This window comes from Thunnus thynnus, chromosome 14, assembly GCF_963924715.1.
Source record: "Thunnus thynnus chromosome 14, fThuThy2.1, whole genome shotgun sequence".
NCBI classification, from domain to species: domain Eukaryota; kingdom Metazoa; phylum Chordata; class Actinopteri; order Scombriformes; family Scombridae; genus Thunnus; species Thunnus thynnus.
In genome coordinates, this window is record NC_089530.1 from 30,747,241 (window position 1) to 30,764,500 (window position 17,260).

Below are 17,260 nucleotides of genomic sequence, written 5' to 3' on the forward strand. Positions count from 1 at the left end.
CGACGACAGTATAGTAGTGCTTAGTGCTAAAAAACACATGTATAACTTACATTTGTATAATGTGGTGATGTTCACCGTAGTTACAATGTACTCGGCCGCCATTTCTAGTTTGAAAAGTGGTCCCTCCCCTTCCACTATGTAGCCAAGATGGCGACCATTGGGGGCGAGAAGCGCCCTTAGTTCCACACTCAACTTTTTGACCGTTTTGAGTGCATTTTTCCATACTTCTCAGTGTGAACGCACTTATGCACTCAAAATGTTAAGTGTAAGTACAGAAGTATGTGATTTGAGACGCAGCACAGGTTTTCAATATCTGAAAACTATTTGCATGAATAGATACAACTACAGCTAAATGAAATGTTTATTTGTAATTGTGGTGAACCCACAGTTTACAAGCTGTTTTTCTCAGGCGCTAACTGAGCGTTTGTTGGCGAAACAGATAAAATCGAAGGCAAGAATTACTAAGTTGAGAGCACAAATTAGTTTTATTTTCTTTGTGGCCCCTCCGTAGGCTACACAGCTGTGATCTTCTACTTAAAACATCTGCCAGCATGTAAACAGACTGACCTGAGCCCAGCGGCGGTTCCTGCTGACCATGTGCGTGTTGGCCATGGCGTTGAAGAGTGTGTGTGACTGCAGGTCTTCCGGCAGGCGGGTGAGGAACTGAGCGATGTGGATGAAGTCCATCTGGAGGAGGACGTCCTCGTACAGACGCAGGATACCCAGCCCCGTCCGAAACAAACTCTCCTCCCCGTCCCGACAGAAGACGTCCCACACCCGACACGCCACGTCCAGAGGGAGGGACTTACTGTAGAGCGTGAAGATCCTGGAAGAGGACGCACAAAAACAGACTTTACTTTGCAAAACCTATAAAAACAAAGTCAAAGGTTTACGTTCAAGGTGAGTTTTTGCTTTGTTTCATTCGTGTTTATTTAAATATCTTCAACTAGAGCGACAACGAAACGTTGATTGATAGAAAATTAATCAACCATTGTGATACTTGATTAATGATAAATCGCCAAAGATTCACTGATTCCAGCTTCTCAGATGTGAAGATTTGCTGCTTTTCTTTGTCATAATTGACACTAAACTGCTGGTGGGACATAACAAGATATTTTAATACATTTCCTTGACTTGTGGGAAATTATAGCAGTGAATTTCCACTATTTTCTGACACTTAGACTACACAATTAATGGATAATTAATCTCTATTTGCACTGCCAAAACTGAATCTTTGTTTGTTTGCCTCCAATTAATTATTTTCCTTTGACTTCATGCCATCTTCTAAGTTTTAACTTGTATTTTTAAAATACCTTTTCAGTTCCTTCCTGGAATCAGATTTATAAAGGATCATTTCAGGTAATTAAAATTTGGTTCTGTACCCTTTGGTGCAATACGATGTTTAAATCAGCCATAAGAAAGCTGTACATGTGTATTGTCCCTTTGTGTAATAATAGTATTTAAATTAAAAAAAAATGTTTCTTGCTTTGCTGACTTCATTTTAGCGAAGTCACCATGTTGTAATTTGGTGGGTTCGATGTTATCACGGACAGGAACGATGGACAAACCAACAAAAATGAGATCCAGTTTGTAATAAACCAGAATTATCCTTTAACTCTCACAGACTTACGCTTATTTTCTTTTTCAATATATGCAAAATTGAGGGGAACAACTCACCAGTCGATCAGATAGAGGTCAGGGGTCAGGTTGTTGGTCTGGAAGTGGCTGAAGAGACGAGGCAGATTCTCCTCGAAGAAGACCTCAAAGACTGCAAAATACTTCAACATCTGACAGAGAGAGAGGAGAAGATGATGAAGAAGTCACAGGACAGAGGAAATCAGACGGGATCGTTTCCCAGAGTTAACAGAACAACTTATAATTGAGTAAAATGAATAAGAGGTATTGTGTGTGTGTGTGTACCAGTTCATGGTCCACTCTGAAGAACGCCATCTGACAGGGTTTATTGAGCAGGTTGGCGAAGGTGATGAAGGCTTCGGCCTCCTCCAGGTTGAGGATGAGCACAGCAGCGATGAAGGACATGCCCTGGACCTGAAACACAGATCCCAGATCAGCACAGAAGACACACAGCTCTGCATAAATATACACCAGTGTTAGGAGGAGGTTTTTGATTTGTTTTGGGACCAAAACATTTTAGCTTGAATCAAAGATTTAACACGACAACTATAATACATCTATAATACATCTGTAGCTGATTAGAGACCAAATGTATCTTCACATCTAACGGCTGTTTGCTTCTGCAGAGTACAACTCCTCTTCCTTTTATATTTTATAAAATCTTCTTTTTAAGATTTAACAGAACACATGGGACCAGATGTGCAACTGATGTGCACAAGCAAAAAAACATGCATTTCCCATCAATAATTTATAAAAACAGAAAGTGTGCACCTCACACAGACTTCAGACCAGGCGTAACGAGTTTTTCTAGTAATTCCAGGTGATGTGATGAAGTGGAGATCAGTCTACACATTGATTTGTAAAATGCCAGTCATTTATAAACTTAAAGATCCCTCCAGACATGTTTTAAGACATAAAAATATTCTGGTTTGAATAATAATGTTTTTGGTTTTTCCACAAAAATGTTCAAATACTTCCTTAAAAACCCTTAAAACTACAAATCCTCCGTCTCCTTTAAGTAAACATCCAGAATCTCTGATATATCTTATTCCTCCATTGTTGTCCAAAAACTATTAAACAGACGTCAACAAGCTCCACCGCTGCACTGGGTGACATGTTCCTTCATTATGAAGAGTTTGGTCTTGTTAGTTTGTTTAGAAACTATATCATAACTACATTTATCTGGCTTTGTGGCATCTACACAGAGTAGTTGTACATCTTTACAAGAAAGCAATAAAAAAAGCAAACTTACATATCCAATGTCAGGTCTGTAACAGGTGTAAGCTCCCAGTACACTGTGGAGGAGGTCGTGGTAGGGACCGCCCTGCAGGACGGACAGAGAGAGTTAGGATTAATAGATCTGATGTGGAGGTATATCTAGAGGAGAGGAGGTAAAAGGAAACACCAGAGGAAACGATAAAAAGAAGAGAAGTGGGTCAGGAAAGATGAGCCTAAAACCAAGTCTGGTTTTTGGGTCATCTGAGCAGAACAGACATGATGTTCTTCACTCCAGAGGTTCAAAACTCTCAGTGAATCACATCACATTTTTTATTTACCTTTTGGAAGATGAACAGAGAGGGGAAGGTTCTGGAAATGTCCAGTTTGATGAGGTCCAGACTGGATTCTCTGTCAGCCAGAGACGCTCCTCCATCTGACAAAAACACCCGAGACAAAAGTTTCAACACTTCAGTTTGGATGTTTTTAACATTTCATTAACGTGTGAGCTTGTTTGCTGTGTCGTACCGCTCTCGCTGTCGTTGACTGAGCTGGTTTCACTGTAGCTCCTCCACTTCTCTTTGGCTCTGGACAGGAAGATCTCGTACAGCTCTGCACAAAGACGAAGATTAGAAACAGAAAGGAAAACAAAGTGAGTCATTCAGCTTCGCTCTCTCACTGCTAAACAACAAGTCAGGTTTTAACTTTGAAATTATACTGTTCCTGTAATAATACTTCTGCCTGGCTGTCAAACAGCTCCTGGTGAGAACTAGTGAGTACCTGGTGTGTGTGTGTGTGTGTGTGTATTAGTGAGTACCTGGTGTGTGTGTGTGTGTGTGTGTGTGTGTGTGTGTGTGTGTGTGTGTGTGTGTTAGTGAGTACCTGGTGTGTGTGTGTGTGTGTGTGTGTGTGTGTGTGTGTGTGTGTGTGTGTGTGTGTGTGTTAGTGAGTACCTGGTGTGTGTGTGTGTGTGTGTGTGTGTGTGTGTGTGTGTGTGTGTGTGTGTGTGTGTGTGTGTGTGTGTGTGTTAGTGAGTACTAGTGAGTACCTGGTGTGTGTGTGTGTGTGTGTGTGTGTGTGTGTGTGTGTTAGTGTGTATTAGTGAGTACTAGTGAGTACCTGGTGTGTGTGTGTGTGTGTGTGTGTGTGTGTGTGTGTGTGTGTGTGTGTGTGTTAGTGAGTACTAGTGAGTACCCGGTGTGTGTGTGTGTGTGTGGTGTGTGTGTGTTAGTGTGTATTAGTGAGTACTAGTGAGTACCTGGTGTGTGTGTGTGTGTGTGTGTGTGTGTGTGTGTGTGTGTGTGTGTGTGTGTTAGTGTGTATTAGTGAGTACTAGTGAGTACCTGGTGTGTGTGTGTGTGTGTGTGTGTGTGTGTGTGTGTGTGTGTGTGTTAGTGTGTATAGTGAGTACCTGGTGTGTATGTTAGTGTTTATTAGTGAGTACCTGGTGTGTATGTTAGTGTGTATTAGTGAGTACTAGTGAGTACCTGGTGTGTGTGTGTGTGTGTGTGTGTGTGTGTGTGTGTGTGTGTGTGTTAGTGTGTATTAGTGAGTACTAGTGAGTACCTGGTGTGTGTGTGTGTGTGTGTGTGTGTGTGTGTGTGTGTGTGTGTGTGTGTTAGTGTGTATAGTGAGTACCTGGTGTGTGTGTGTGTGTGTGTGTGTGTGTGTGTGTGTGTGTGTGTGTGTGTTAGTGAGTACTAGTGAGTACCTGGTGTGTGTGTGTGTGTGTGTGTGTGTTAGTGTGTATTAGTGAGTACTAGTGAGTACCTGGTGTGTGTGTGTGTGTGTGTGTGTGTGTGTGTGTGTGTTAGTGTGTATTAGTGAGTACCTGGTGTGTATGTTAGTGTGTATTAGTGAGTACCTGGTGTGTGTGTTACTGTGTATTAGTGAGTACCTGGTGTGTGTGTTAGTGTGTATTAGTGAGTACCTGGTGTGTGTGTTAGTGTGTATTAGTGAGTACCTGGTGTGTATGTTAGTGTGTATTAGTGAGTACCTGGTGTGTGTGTTACTGTGTATTAGTGAGTACGTGGTGTGTGTGTCAGTGTGTATTAGTGAGTACCTGGTGTGTGTGTTAGTGTGTATTAGTGAGTACCTGGTGTGTGTGTTAGTGTGTATTAGTGAGTACCTGGTGTGTGTGTTAGTGTGTATTAGTGAGTACCTGGTGTGTGTGTTAGTGTGTATTAGTGAGTACCTGGTGTGTGTGTTAGTGTGTAGTAGTGTGTACTTGGTGTGTATGTTTGTGTGTATTAGTGTGTACCTGGTGTGTATGTTAGTGTGTATAGTGAGTACCTGGTGTGATGTTGAGCTCGTTGCCAATGGCGAGGCTCCACACTCTTCCTCTGACACTGGGAGGAAGTCCCTGCCACCAGAGCTCCCTGACCCTCCTGGTTCCCTTCCTACACACACACACACACACACAAGATAAATAAATATGATGAGCTGCTTAAACCAGCTCACACACATACTGTATATCCGACACACACACACAGAGCCGTGGAGACGTACATGGAGTCCCAGTGCGGCAGGATCTCGGTGTTCCAGATCACCATGGCGTTGGAGATGCTGTCCTCCTGTCTGTGTCGCTCCTTCATCTGACGCTTCTTCTTCTGGGCTTCTTTCAGCTCTGACGGACACAAAGAGACACAGAGAGAAGGAGGATTATTTCACTGTTCTGCTTACATTTAGTGTTTGGTGTTTTCCTGTTGACTGAGGCCCCAAACATGCTCCACCGAAGTACACGAAAGCGATGTTGCGTTCTGGAGTGTGCAAGCGTGAGCTCCAGCGTGGATCACAACAGCATCAAACCACAAGAGACAGACGACCCCTTTTGTTTGGGTTCACTTCAAAACAATCACGCTGAATGGTTCATCAAGCTCCAGCTGAAGTTTGTCTCCAGGAATCCTCCGTCCTTCCTTCCTCTGTCAGTGATTCAAAAGTTGCACATCATCACTTCCTGTTTTTTCTTTCTCTCTTTCTTCTGTGCAGTAAGTACAGCAGTGCATATTCCTCCATAGACGCCATGTTTGTTTACTTCTGTAGTCATGGAAACGCTCTGATTAGCTTTATATTGCCTCTGTGAAGACTGAGATTTATCACCGACACCAGTAAGAGAGTAAAAGCTGCGGTTGAGCCAGATGTTGCAGTTTGTTTACTTGAATGGCGTCTGCTTGGGGCCTGACGTTCTGAACCAATCAAATCAAAGCAAAACAATGCACCTGTATTCTTGCCAAAAAAACATCTGCTGGTTTCTTGGTGAGTGAGATTAAGAGATCATTTGGAAACCGGTTACAATTACAGCTGCAACTAATGAACATCATTGTTTAATCTGCTGATTATTTTCTCAATTTACTGATTAGTTTTTTTTTTAATAAAATGTAAGAAAACAGACAAAAATGCATGTTGTAATTTCCCACAGCTCAAGGAGATGTATACTAATATCTTGTTTTTGTTTACTATCAAATATGACTTAAAAAAATTGTTTTGTTAGACTCACATTTCTAGATGTAGTTTGCCATTTTTCAAACCGATTAATTGATGAATCGTTGCAGCTCTGATAACAACTTCAGATTTGTAGTGTGCGTGCGTGCGTGTGTGAGTGTGTGTGCGTGCGTGCGTGTGTGTGTGTGTGTGTGTGTGTGTGTGTGTGTGTGTGTACCTCTCCTCTTGGCTCCAGCCACCATCTCCTCGTACTCCATTTTGTGTCTCTGAGTTTCCTCCAGAGATTTGGCGGGAAGGTTCCTGAAAAACAGAGAGAATCAGTCAGATGGGTACACCTGTGTGTGTGTGTGTGTGTGTGTGTGTGTGTGTGTGTGTGTGTGTGTGTGTGTGACAGTTTGATCTCCAGCAGCTCACTGTTGTAAACCTGCAGCACACACAACGGCTTCATATCAGGATTTACATCTGAGAGCAGCGGCTGGTTTGCTCGGATCAGTCGAGCAGCTTTCTGATAGTTTAGTGTCCAAGATGAGAGAAAACAACAAACTTATACCATCCTAAATGTAACATGTTAGTTAGCAACACACAGCTGTACTTCGATTAATCTGTCAATTATTTTCTCAATAAATTGTCTATTTGTTTGGTCTATAAAGCGTCTAATAGTCCCAGGTGACATCTTCAAAAGTCTTATTAAGTCTTATTAAGTCTTATTAAGTCTTATACATGAGACAAAGAAAAGCAGGAAATTCTCACAATTGATGAGCTGGAACCAGAGAATGTTTGGCCTTTTTTGCTAGAAAAGTGACTAAAATGCTTTATCGATCATCAGACTTGTTGTCAATATTGATTAATCATGTAATAGTTTCAGCTCTAAAAGCCTGACGGTCCACCTTAAACTGACAAAAGAAAACAAATGTCACTGTCAGACAATAAACTCCTTTGATTTAGGTAACAACATGACCTTTCTTCCGACCAGATCATCCAACGTTTTAGGTTTATGAGCAGTGCAGCTTTGTGTGTCTATAAACCTGTTTCACTGTAAGCAGGGTGTAAAAATACATAAAAATTCTCATAAACCATCATGAGACACTGAAACGCTCAAATAAAACCCAGCATAATGCTGACAATGACATTAACAACAACAACAACAATAATAATAATAATATTATAAGGATGCATATTTGTGTATGTTAGTTTGAATCTGAATTATCTCATCAGTTCAGGTTCATGCAGCAGTTATTTAATAAAGTATCATGAACACAGTGCATTTCCTCAGACTGGACCAGTAGAAGAGGATATTTTAGCTAAAGCTGCAACGATTAATCGATTAATCGATTAGTTGCCAACTATCAAATTAATCCCAACTATTTTGATGAATCATTTAATTGTTTTGAGTCATTTTTTTAAAGAAAAAAAACAATCCAAAGTCTTTGATTCCAGCTTCTCAAATAAGAATATTTTCTGAGTTATTTAGTCCTTTATGACAGTAAACTGAATATTTTTGGGTTGTGGACAAAACAAGACATTTGAAGACGTCATCTTGGGCTTCAGGAAACACTGATCGATACGTTTCTGACATTTTACATTTACGTTTTTCATTTAGCAGACGCTTTTATCCAAAGCGACGCACATATGAGACTGATACAACACAAGCAGGGATCTAGTCAGGAGACAACAACACCAGTAAGTGCCATAAAGCTTGTTTTTTTGGTTTTTTTCTCTCCCTACAGTTCATCAAGTGCAGAGGTGTTCGCGAAAGAGCTTTTCTTAAAGATTGAGAGGGACTCTGCAGATTGAACAGAGTTTGGTAACTCGTTCCACCACCAGGAGAAGAGTCTAGCTGGTGACTCAGGGTCCTGTTGTGGTACCAGACGCCTTTCATTGGCAGAGCGTTCTGGATCATCTGCAGAGGTTTAAGCGTACATGCAGGGAGGCCAGTAAGGAGTTGCAGTAGTGGATGCCTGATATAACGAGAGCCTGAACCAGGAGTTGTGCTGCATGCTCAGACAGGAAGGGTCTGATCTTCCTGATGTTGTACAGGGCGAATCGACATGATCGAGCGACTGAGGCCACGTGAACCTTAAAGGTTAGTTGGTCATCGATCATGACACCCAGATTTCGGGCAGACTTTGTGGGATGCTGATGTTTTGTTGTATGGAAGGACTGGCTGGCATGACAAGGAGCTCGGTCTTAGAGAGGTTAAGCTGAAGGTGGCGTTCTTTCATCCATGCTGATATATCGGCAAGGCATGAAGAGATCCTAGCGGAGACTGAGTGGTCTTCCGGTGGGAATGACAGGAAGAGCTGGGTGTCGTCAGCATAGCAGCATAAACCAAACGACTAATCGATAATGAAAATAATCATTAGTTTCCGCTCTAATCTTATGTCTAAACGTCTGTCCGTCTGGTACTCACGATGGCCGGTCCTCCAGAATAAGAGCGGTGGTGGAAAGAGGCTCAAACTCCAGGTTCTTCCTCCTCCCTGCAGCCAGGGGGCGCTGAGGACCCGAGGACACGCCCGAGTCCTCCGTCACGTTCTCCTCCTGTGGAGACAAAACAAAGACAGACATTAGTTATTAATGAGAGCTGAAGTTCTGCCCCGTTACACAAGCTTCTGTCACTCTATGTCTTTTCTGAAAAGCTGAAACATGTTCTGTGTATATTCTTAGATCAGTGGTTCCCAACCCCCACACCTTCAAAAAAAACACAAAACAAAACATTTCGTGAAAAATCTCACTTGAAATAATGGTGGTGTAATGGTGTAATTATTACACCATCATTACATTTTTAATCTTGCACACTCCCTAGAGGCAGTCACGCTTCAGGAATCCCTGTCTTAGATAAATAAGGACAGTCGGCCACTTTATTAGGAACACCTGATGTAATCCAAAACAGCAGCTCTGTCATAACTTCTACTGTTGCAAAACTTTTACATTTTCATTTCTCGTTGATGTCAGAAAGGTGATAATTCTACTTTATGTTTATTATTGAGGTGGCAGTAGTGGGTGGTGGTGATGGTGCACTGGAGTGGAGCCTCTCTCATGTATGTTAATGGAGTGAACAAAATATTATACGTTACAGACACAAGAACTGCCAGCAGGACGTCAGGCTGCACACAGGTTCATAAATAGAAACAATAGAGATGTTCTATCAAACCATAACATGCAAACAGCTGTGTAACAGGGCCACACACACACACACACACACACACACACACACACACAGACAAAGAAAGCAATTGTTCACGAAGCTTAGAGAGAAGAATCACTGAGTCTGAATAAATCTCCATCTGTTGGTGACTGTGTGTGTGTGTGTGTGTGTGTGTGTGTGCGCTCCAGTGGTGGAACAAGTACTAATACAGCAGTGTAAAAATACTCCATTACAAGTAAAAGTCCTGCATGAAAAGCCATACTACAGTAAAAGTACATAAGTATTATGAGCTTGATGTAGTTAAAGTATTGCAGTAAAAGTACATAAGTATTATGAGCTTGATGTAGTTAAAGTATTGCAGTAAAAGTAGTGGTTTGGTCCCTCTGACTGATATATTATTATATATGACATCATTAGATTATTAATAGTGAAGCATCAGTGTTAGAGCAGCATGTTACTGTTGTAGCTGCTGGAGGTGGAGCTAGTTTACACTACTTTATATACAGTTAGCTAGTTTAGTCCAGTGGTTCCCAACCTAGGGGTCGGGCCCCTCCAAAGGGTCAGCAGATAAATCTGAGGGGTGGTGAGATGATTAATGGGAGAGGAAAGAAGAAAAAACAAAGTTCTGATACACAAATCTGTTTTCAGTTTTTGGACTTTTTCTCTAATCTTTGATTTTTGCTGAAATATTGGATCATTTGAACATTTATTGAAATGAAAGCATACAACCAAAGTACAATATTTCCCTCTGAAATGTAGTGGAGTGGAAGTATAAAGTAGCATCACATGGAAATACGAGTACTTGTGTAAATGTACTTGGTTTCTTTCTGACCTGCAGCATGTACGTGATGTGAACTCTGCTTCTGTGGACTCTATACGCTGCCTGATGAATATCAATGTTTGTGTCCATGTGTGAGTGTGTACTTGTATATGTGAGGTCTGTGTGTGTGTGTGTGACTGCACAATAAACAGTTCATTCACAGGAGCAGGACATCTGTGGGTCAGTAGGACAACAAGCCTTTTATAATCTAGTGTCTGACTGTCACCAGCAGAGGGAGACAGAGTTCCTGCTCTCACTCTCAAACTGGAAAATCCAACCGCTGCTGCTGCTGCTGCTGCTGCTGCTCGGTCATCAGTTTTACTCTCAAGTGAAAGTCATATGTATGAAATCATGTGACTGACCCAGTGATTTCCAACTTAACTGCACCAGGAGAGTTTGCTCAGTGCAGCATTTAAAAAAAAAAAACACTGAATCTTTACCTCATGAATTTGATATATTACTAAAAATATTCTAAACGTTCTGTAAAGAGTTTATGATGATGGATGAATGTTTCTGTCTTCATGTGTTCCAGCTTCCAGAAATGTGTCGTCACGTCTAAACTACAACAGACACGACACGGCAGTGACACCGTTTGTCCTCTGTGAGTAAACTGGTGAGGACTTTTTAAACTTGAGCAACAATGGAGAGCACATATTGGGACAAGCAGCAGCGCCGCCCGCTCCCGCTGTCGCCTTTTTAATGATTTACAGTTGATCTTTCACAGCTTGTAAAACACAGTGGAAAAGCAAGGAAGAAGCTCTACACGGGTTCAGGAAGCTCAATGTCCCAGTAAAACACCACGTCTGAGTCTGGTTGGGTTAAAAAACATTTTGAGTATCCTGGATCTGTTGGATCACATCTCACTTGTACAATTTGGGCAGATTTCTCAAGGGTGTAGATTTACTGTGTGGATAAATGAAACCTTAATATTTCCATTTTGAGATTTTCAGGGGGTCTGAGGTGTTAGTCCCAGATCCCCCGAGACCGCCTGTATATCACACACAGGACAGGATTGATAGCAGATGTTAGCCAAGGAGTCACAAACACAAAACTGTTTTCTTCTCCTCAAATCATGGAGATTGAAATGACAGATTCCTGCAGAGTAATGAGGATGATCATCCTGCCGGTAATCCCTGGTTGTCTCTCCGAGCAGACGAGCTAATTGTGGCACAGACTGTATTCAGAGGAAACAGTTCAACTGAGCTCCTCCCCCTCTTTTTCTCCCTCCTCCTCCTCCTCCTTCTTCTTCCTCCTCCACAGTTTGACGTGTCAACCAACTGCAGCCAAACCACATCTGGCCAGCTCCTTTCCTGATGAATCATCTGACTCCGGCTGCCATCATGTGAGCACAGAGAGCCGCCGGCCGTCAGACGGTTACCGGTGTCAGCTCTCGGTCTGTGTCCTCAGAGGTCACACCGACGGCAGATCGTACAAAAGAGAGCAGGGGTCCGACGTCTTGCTCGAAGGAACTTCAGCAGGATGCTGACAGGAAGTAAAGGTTTCCAGCTGAGGGACGATGAACTTCTTCAGTGTGACGCAGCTGCTGCCTGACAGCTTTCAGTGTTTGATGTGAAAATCAGAACTCATCTGATTAAATTTAACCAGAGAGTTGGAAGCTGCTGCTGCAACGTGTGTGTGTGTGTGTGTGTGTGTGTGTGTGTGTGTGTGTGTGTGTGTGTGTAGATACCACCTGCTCTAGATGGCAGGAAAGGAACAGCTGTGTGTGTTATTCAAAGCAGCATCAAGTGGGGGATAGAGAGGAGGATTGAGTGTGTGTGTGAGTGAGTGAAGAGGGGTAATTATCTGTGTCCTCAGCTGCAGGCAGTGTGTGTGTGGAAGTTGCCTAGCGACCACACACACACACACACACACACAGTAAATCCATTTTACAGTCTCGTTCCAGCCACCATGTTGTATGTAAACAGATGCAGGCTAACAGCATTAGCCTCTGGAGCATCATCGTCAGATCAACCAATCAAACAAACAGATCTCACAGAAACACGATGCAGCATCTGGACTTCATATTCTACTGCTTATAAAAAACCACACAAACATAAATACCAAACATACTCGACATGGACTTTGATATGATTTATTCTACAGCTGCAACTAATGTTTATTTTCCACTATTGCTGAGTATTTTTCCAATTAATCGGTTGATGTTTTGGTCTTTAAAGGACGTGATTTTCTAGATTTTTCTTATTGTCAACAAATCTCACGTCATCCAAAGTCTGATATATGGTTTTCCTCTGTGCTGTAGACCTCCGTCCAAAACTAACTTTCATCACTGGAGCTGAGAGCGTCTGAGCAGGAGACAGTCGCTCTGCGTCGTGTTGTCCTCTGTTTCCATCACAGTTTTGTATTTTAGGTCATTTAGAGACAAGAATCTGTAAAAGTTTACAGTCTGTCATGTTGTCATGTTGAGAGAGTCGACTCAGGAGTTCCTCGACTGATGCATCTAACCCGCAACGTTTCCATAATCCACACTGATATCTTTAAATATCTTGTTTTATCCGAACAACAGACCAAAACCCAAAGATATTTGATTAACAGTTACATAAAAGAGAGAACAGCAGAACATCCTCACATTGGAGAAGCTGAATCCAGAGAATTCAAAACGGTTCAATTCAGCACTTATTTTACTCACTGTGTTCACATTAAAGCTGCAACTAACAAGTATTTTTGATTAAACATTTGGTTTATAAAATGCCAGAGAGCTGGTTTACACTTTACTATCACATCAGACGGAGAACAGCAGCAAATCCTCACAAATGACAAATAGTTGCTGATTATTTCACTAATGCACTACTTTAACGCATTACTTCCTTCATGGACTAATCGTCGCAGCTCTCGTTACATAAGAAATCAGGTTAACAAAGACAACCAGAGAACACTTTAATGTGCTCTGCAGTGACCTGGTTACTGCGAAACCTGACTGATTCTTATCTGATGTGTTTCCATTATTAGAAGATAAAGGAAACTCCTCCCTGCATGGACAGAAAACACAGCTGCAGCTGGTAATAATAATGATCCTTTTTCAGCCTTTTACACAGAACATTTCCATCTCAAAGTTGTCTTTTAATAATATTCTCAATGTTCAAAGTCTCCTGGAAAACTCAACAATACTGCAGGTTTTAATATCACCATCAGCTTTAATATCTCCAACTTTCTTTTTTTATGAGAAATCATGTTTTTGCTGACTGACAGCTCTAAATACTACAATACCCATGAGCCTCAGCGGCTGGTGCGACGGTTAATAAGCCAATCAGAGGTGTGTGAAACACTTTGTTGCTGCAACTGGAAATAAAACAAGGTGCCGTAGTTTTATCTAATTAAACTGTTGAGTGATTGGATGTTTGTTACTGAAATGCATCATGGGAGTCGTAGTTGACTTCTCTCCTTTGTTGTTCATCTTTTATCCTGATGACTCAACCAGGAGAGTTTCATGTCGATCCGAGACTGATGATGCGAGCCTACCTGCTGCGTGGACGAGGAGGATGAGGAGGGGTCTTTCGCCGCATCGTCCTCTCTGGCTGCTGTCTTGCCGAACAGTCGCCACCCCGTTGCATTATGGGACGGCGCCTTTGGCTCTTTGGATTTCCTAGAAAACAGGCTCCTGAGAGCGAGACAGAGAGAACAGTTATTATTATTATTACTGTTTGTCTGCTCACGTTAAACCTTTATGTTCATTAGAGCTGAAACGATCAATTAATCGTCAGTTAATGAATCAGCTCAAGATTAATCGATAATGTAAAAACCTGTCTGATCAGCTTTAAATCACAAACGTGTGCAGCAGTGTCCCGTCCACACTGAGAAGCTGCACGTTGTCCGTGTTTGTCCAAATTAAATTCTGGTGTCGATGATACGATCGCTGCAGGAAATCGTCTCCACACAGGAAGCCGCAAATCGAAACATAAAAGCAAAAAAATCCAAACGTGTCTTTTCAACAGCGGCCAGCGGAAAACTTTCCACATGCTGCAGGAAAGACTGAGACTGAGACATCTGTCCTGCATCACCTGGCTGCACTTCTCCACTGCTGTGTTACTAAACAGAACATTCATCTGGAACATTATTTGCTTCTTTCTGTTCTTCTTAACTGAGTTTTTACATCACTGTTAAAATCTGATTCATTTTACCAGAAACTGATATGGAACTATAATCACTTAAAGAAGCATTATAAAGTATAATCTGGTCGTATTTATGAGGAAAATGGACACTAAATACAATTAGTACCTTTAGAACAGAAGCTTAAAATTCAACAAATATGATGTTCGCAAAAAAAACCCAAAAAACAAATCTTGACTTAAGGTCCAGTCACTGGCTTTTGGCAGAGTTTCCAACTACAGCTGCAATTTTCATATCAATTAATATGACGATTGTTTTCTCGATTAATCGTTCGGTCAATAAAATGTCAGAAAATAGTGAAAAATGACCATTTTTATGAGCCTGTGATGTTTTAAGACGTCTTATTTTGTCCCAACCAACAGTCCAAAACCTCAATATATTCAGTTTAATATCATGAATGATGAAGAAAAGCATCAAATCATCTTATTAAAGAAGCTGAAAATGCACATTTTTGCTTAAAAATGACTTTAACCTCAAGTCAACTCAACTTTAGGTCATGTGACGCCAACTGTTCTCTGCCGAGGAAGACCATGAGCAGTGGTGAAAGGCTTCAGAGTTTCTTCACAGTTTCCAACGAGGAACTAATGATTATTTATCTCCCAATTATCTTCTCCATTGATTGTTGGACTCATATAACAGTCAAAACTCAAATATACTCAATTTACTAATGTTGAGACACAGAAAAGCAAAAAGTTTTTACAATTCAGAAGCTTAAACAAGAGAATGTTTAGATTTTTACTTCATCGATGATCAAAATAGCTGCAGATAATGCAGATTCATTTTCTTATCAACCTATCCAGCCAGTAATATTAAGATTTTTGCAAAAACTGCAGAAAAAACATTTAAACTCCTCAAACAACCGAGGAGAGAAACGTTATCAACAGTGAAGACGTAACGCGGTGAATGAATCTTCATCATCATTCAGACCGCAGTCGTGCAGTCGCAGCAGTTTCTGAAGTGATGCTAGATGAAAAAAAAAAAAAAAAAAGCTGCCAGATCAACAGTTTTACATTCGTTTCGGTAGAAGAAAGCAGCTGGTCAGCTGCAGGGAAGAGAAAGAAGGAAGGAGGGAGAGGAACTGGATGAATTATAAAAAAAAGGAAGTGGAGAAAACACACACACACAAAAAACACTGAGCAGATAGAAAAGCAAATATTATTCCTCCTTTCTCTGCAGGATCAGGTTCCTTCTCTGAAGTGTTCGTGTGTCATTGAGTGTGTCTGAGCAGAACCTTTTCATCCACATATGTACCTGATTACATCATCTTAGTGAATTATTTTGTTGTTATGCAGATCCTTTCACCGGTTGGCTTTGTTTTTAGTTTTGTAAAAGAACACTCAAAACACCAAGTTAGCATTAACTACACTCACAATGGACAGTTGAAAGAACAAGTTATCATCAACACTCTTGAATAAGTTAACTGGTGACATTTTATAGACTAAAAGATTAATTGATTAAATCCAGTAAATAATCGGCAGATTCATTTATAACAAAATTAATCGTTTTGAGTCATTTTTTGAAGAAAAAATGTCCAAAGTCTCTGGTTCCAGCTTCTTGAATGTGAATATTCTGCTTTCTTTAGTCCTCTATGATGGTAAACTGAATATCTTTGGACAAACAGACTTCTCAACTATGAATATTTGCCAGTTTCCTTATTGTTAAACCATAAATCAATACGCTGTAACAGAACTTTGTTTATCTTCTTTCTCACTGGTTGCTGTCGCTCTGCTGAAACTCCAGAAATAGAAAAGAGGAAGTGATATTCAAAACTTACTGCCTGTTTGGTTTGGTTTCTCTTTAACCTACAGTAGTTATTCTCTACGTGACGTCAGACTTTTTAGTGTAATTGTGGGTAACAAAAGCTTGGAAATCACAGAGGATCGAACCCTGAACCTCCGACAGCAGCAGCTTCGACAACGCCCTGATCCCTCCGAAAGAAAAGCCGGTATTATAAACAACTGACAGGCTTAAATACAATAAAAAGATGTTTCAGCCTGTTGGACAGAAAGAAAAGAGCTGCCAGCGCTGTCTGTAGGTCAGATGCAACAGGTAATGTTGTCACTATTTATACTCCAGCATGAGAAAGATTAAAAAACACCATGTTTCCGCTTTGTGTCGGTTACATCTAAACGTTCCTCAGATCAGAAGCAGCTTTGTTCTCCCAGACACCTGAACAGCACACCTGTAGCTGCAGATTAAAGCCACATGACATCCACACTGCTGTTTTTATTTAACAGAGCAGGAAAGAAGCAACAAATGAAATGTAATAGATGTGAGCGTGTAAGTGAGTGTGTGTGTGTGTGTGTGTTTGGGTACATGTGATAGGATCTAACCTAATTCCCAAAGTGTGCTGAGCAGGAAGTGTGTGTGTAAATAATTAACCAGAGAGGTGATCGGAGCCAATTTGATTCTCAAGCATTGATTGTGTTTAAGCTAATGGACGTTAACCGTTTTGAGTCTCTGATTCCAGCTTCTTAAAGCTCTAATATGTAATTATTCCACATTAAATGTCTAAAAACAACTAGACTTGTGTTATATATGTTGTTGAGTTGTGTATTTCATTTGGTCGCCTGTCGATGGCGTCATACCTCCTCTACCAAAGAGTAAACACGCACCAGATGCATACGGCGGCGCTGTGTTTGTCCGCTACAATGGCGTCTACCAAAGAGTAACTTACACACATACAAGATAATACATCGGCGTTGTGGTTGTTCCACACAAACTGTTATAAATGGACTTTTATTCAGTTTTAAGACACATTTTCATGATAAATTTAGGTGGTTTTTAACTATATCTTTTAGCCGGAAGAAGGATTTTAGTCATTGGATGTCTGGATCTTAAGTTATCAGAGAAATAAACTGGACAAACGTTAGCAGCAG

The 17,260-nt window shown here is 41.1% G+C and overlaps 2 protein-coding genes across 3 annotated transcripts in view; one reads left to right on the forward strand and one right to left on the reverse strand.

Annotated features, from left to right (window-relative positions):
- Positions 1 to 17,260, forward strand: part of LOC137197494 (NACHT, LRR and PYD domains-containing protein 12-like) — a 316,885-nt gene that overhangs the window by 183,978 nt on the left and 115,647 nt on the right. The window lies entirely within an intron of this gene.
- LOC137197492 (TBC1 domain family member 12-like) overlaps positions 1 to 17,260 on the reverse strand; it is a 34,120-nt gene that overhangs the window by 6,474 nt on the left and 10,386 nt on the right. For both annotated transcript variants that reach the window (XR_010931438.1, XM_067610951.1), the window contains exons 2-12: positions 13,734 to 13,872; positions 8,702 to 8,829; positions 6,509 to 6,591; positions 5,359 to 5,476; positions 5,143 to 5,249; positions 3,379 to 3,462; positions 3,192 to 3,286; positions 2,888 to 2,959; positions 1,921 to 2,049; positions 1,678 to 1,787; positions 568 to 826 (exon numbers count right to left, since the gene is read on the reverse strand). Coding sequence is in view for 1 of the 2 variants with exons in the window: in XM_067610951.1 (XP_067467052.1) it covers positions 568 to 826; positions 1,678 to 1,787; positions 1,921 to 2,049; positions 2,888 to 2,959; positions 3,192 to 3,286; positions 3,379 to 3,462; positions 5,143 to 5,249; positions 5,359 to 5,476; positions 6,509 to 6,591; positions 8,702 to 8,829; positions 13,734 to 13,872 (1,324 nt within the window). In the remaining variant the exon portion in view is untranslated. The remainder of the gene's footprint in view (positions 1 to 567; positions 827 to 1,677; positions 1,788 to 1,920; positions 2,050 to 2,887; positions 2,960 to 3,191; positions 3,287 to 3,378; positions 3,463 to 5,142; positions 5,250 to 5,358; positions 5,477 to 6,508; positions 6,592 to 8,701; positions 8,830 to 13,733; positions 13,873 to 17,260) is intronic.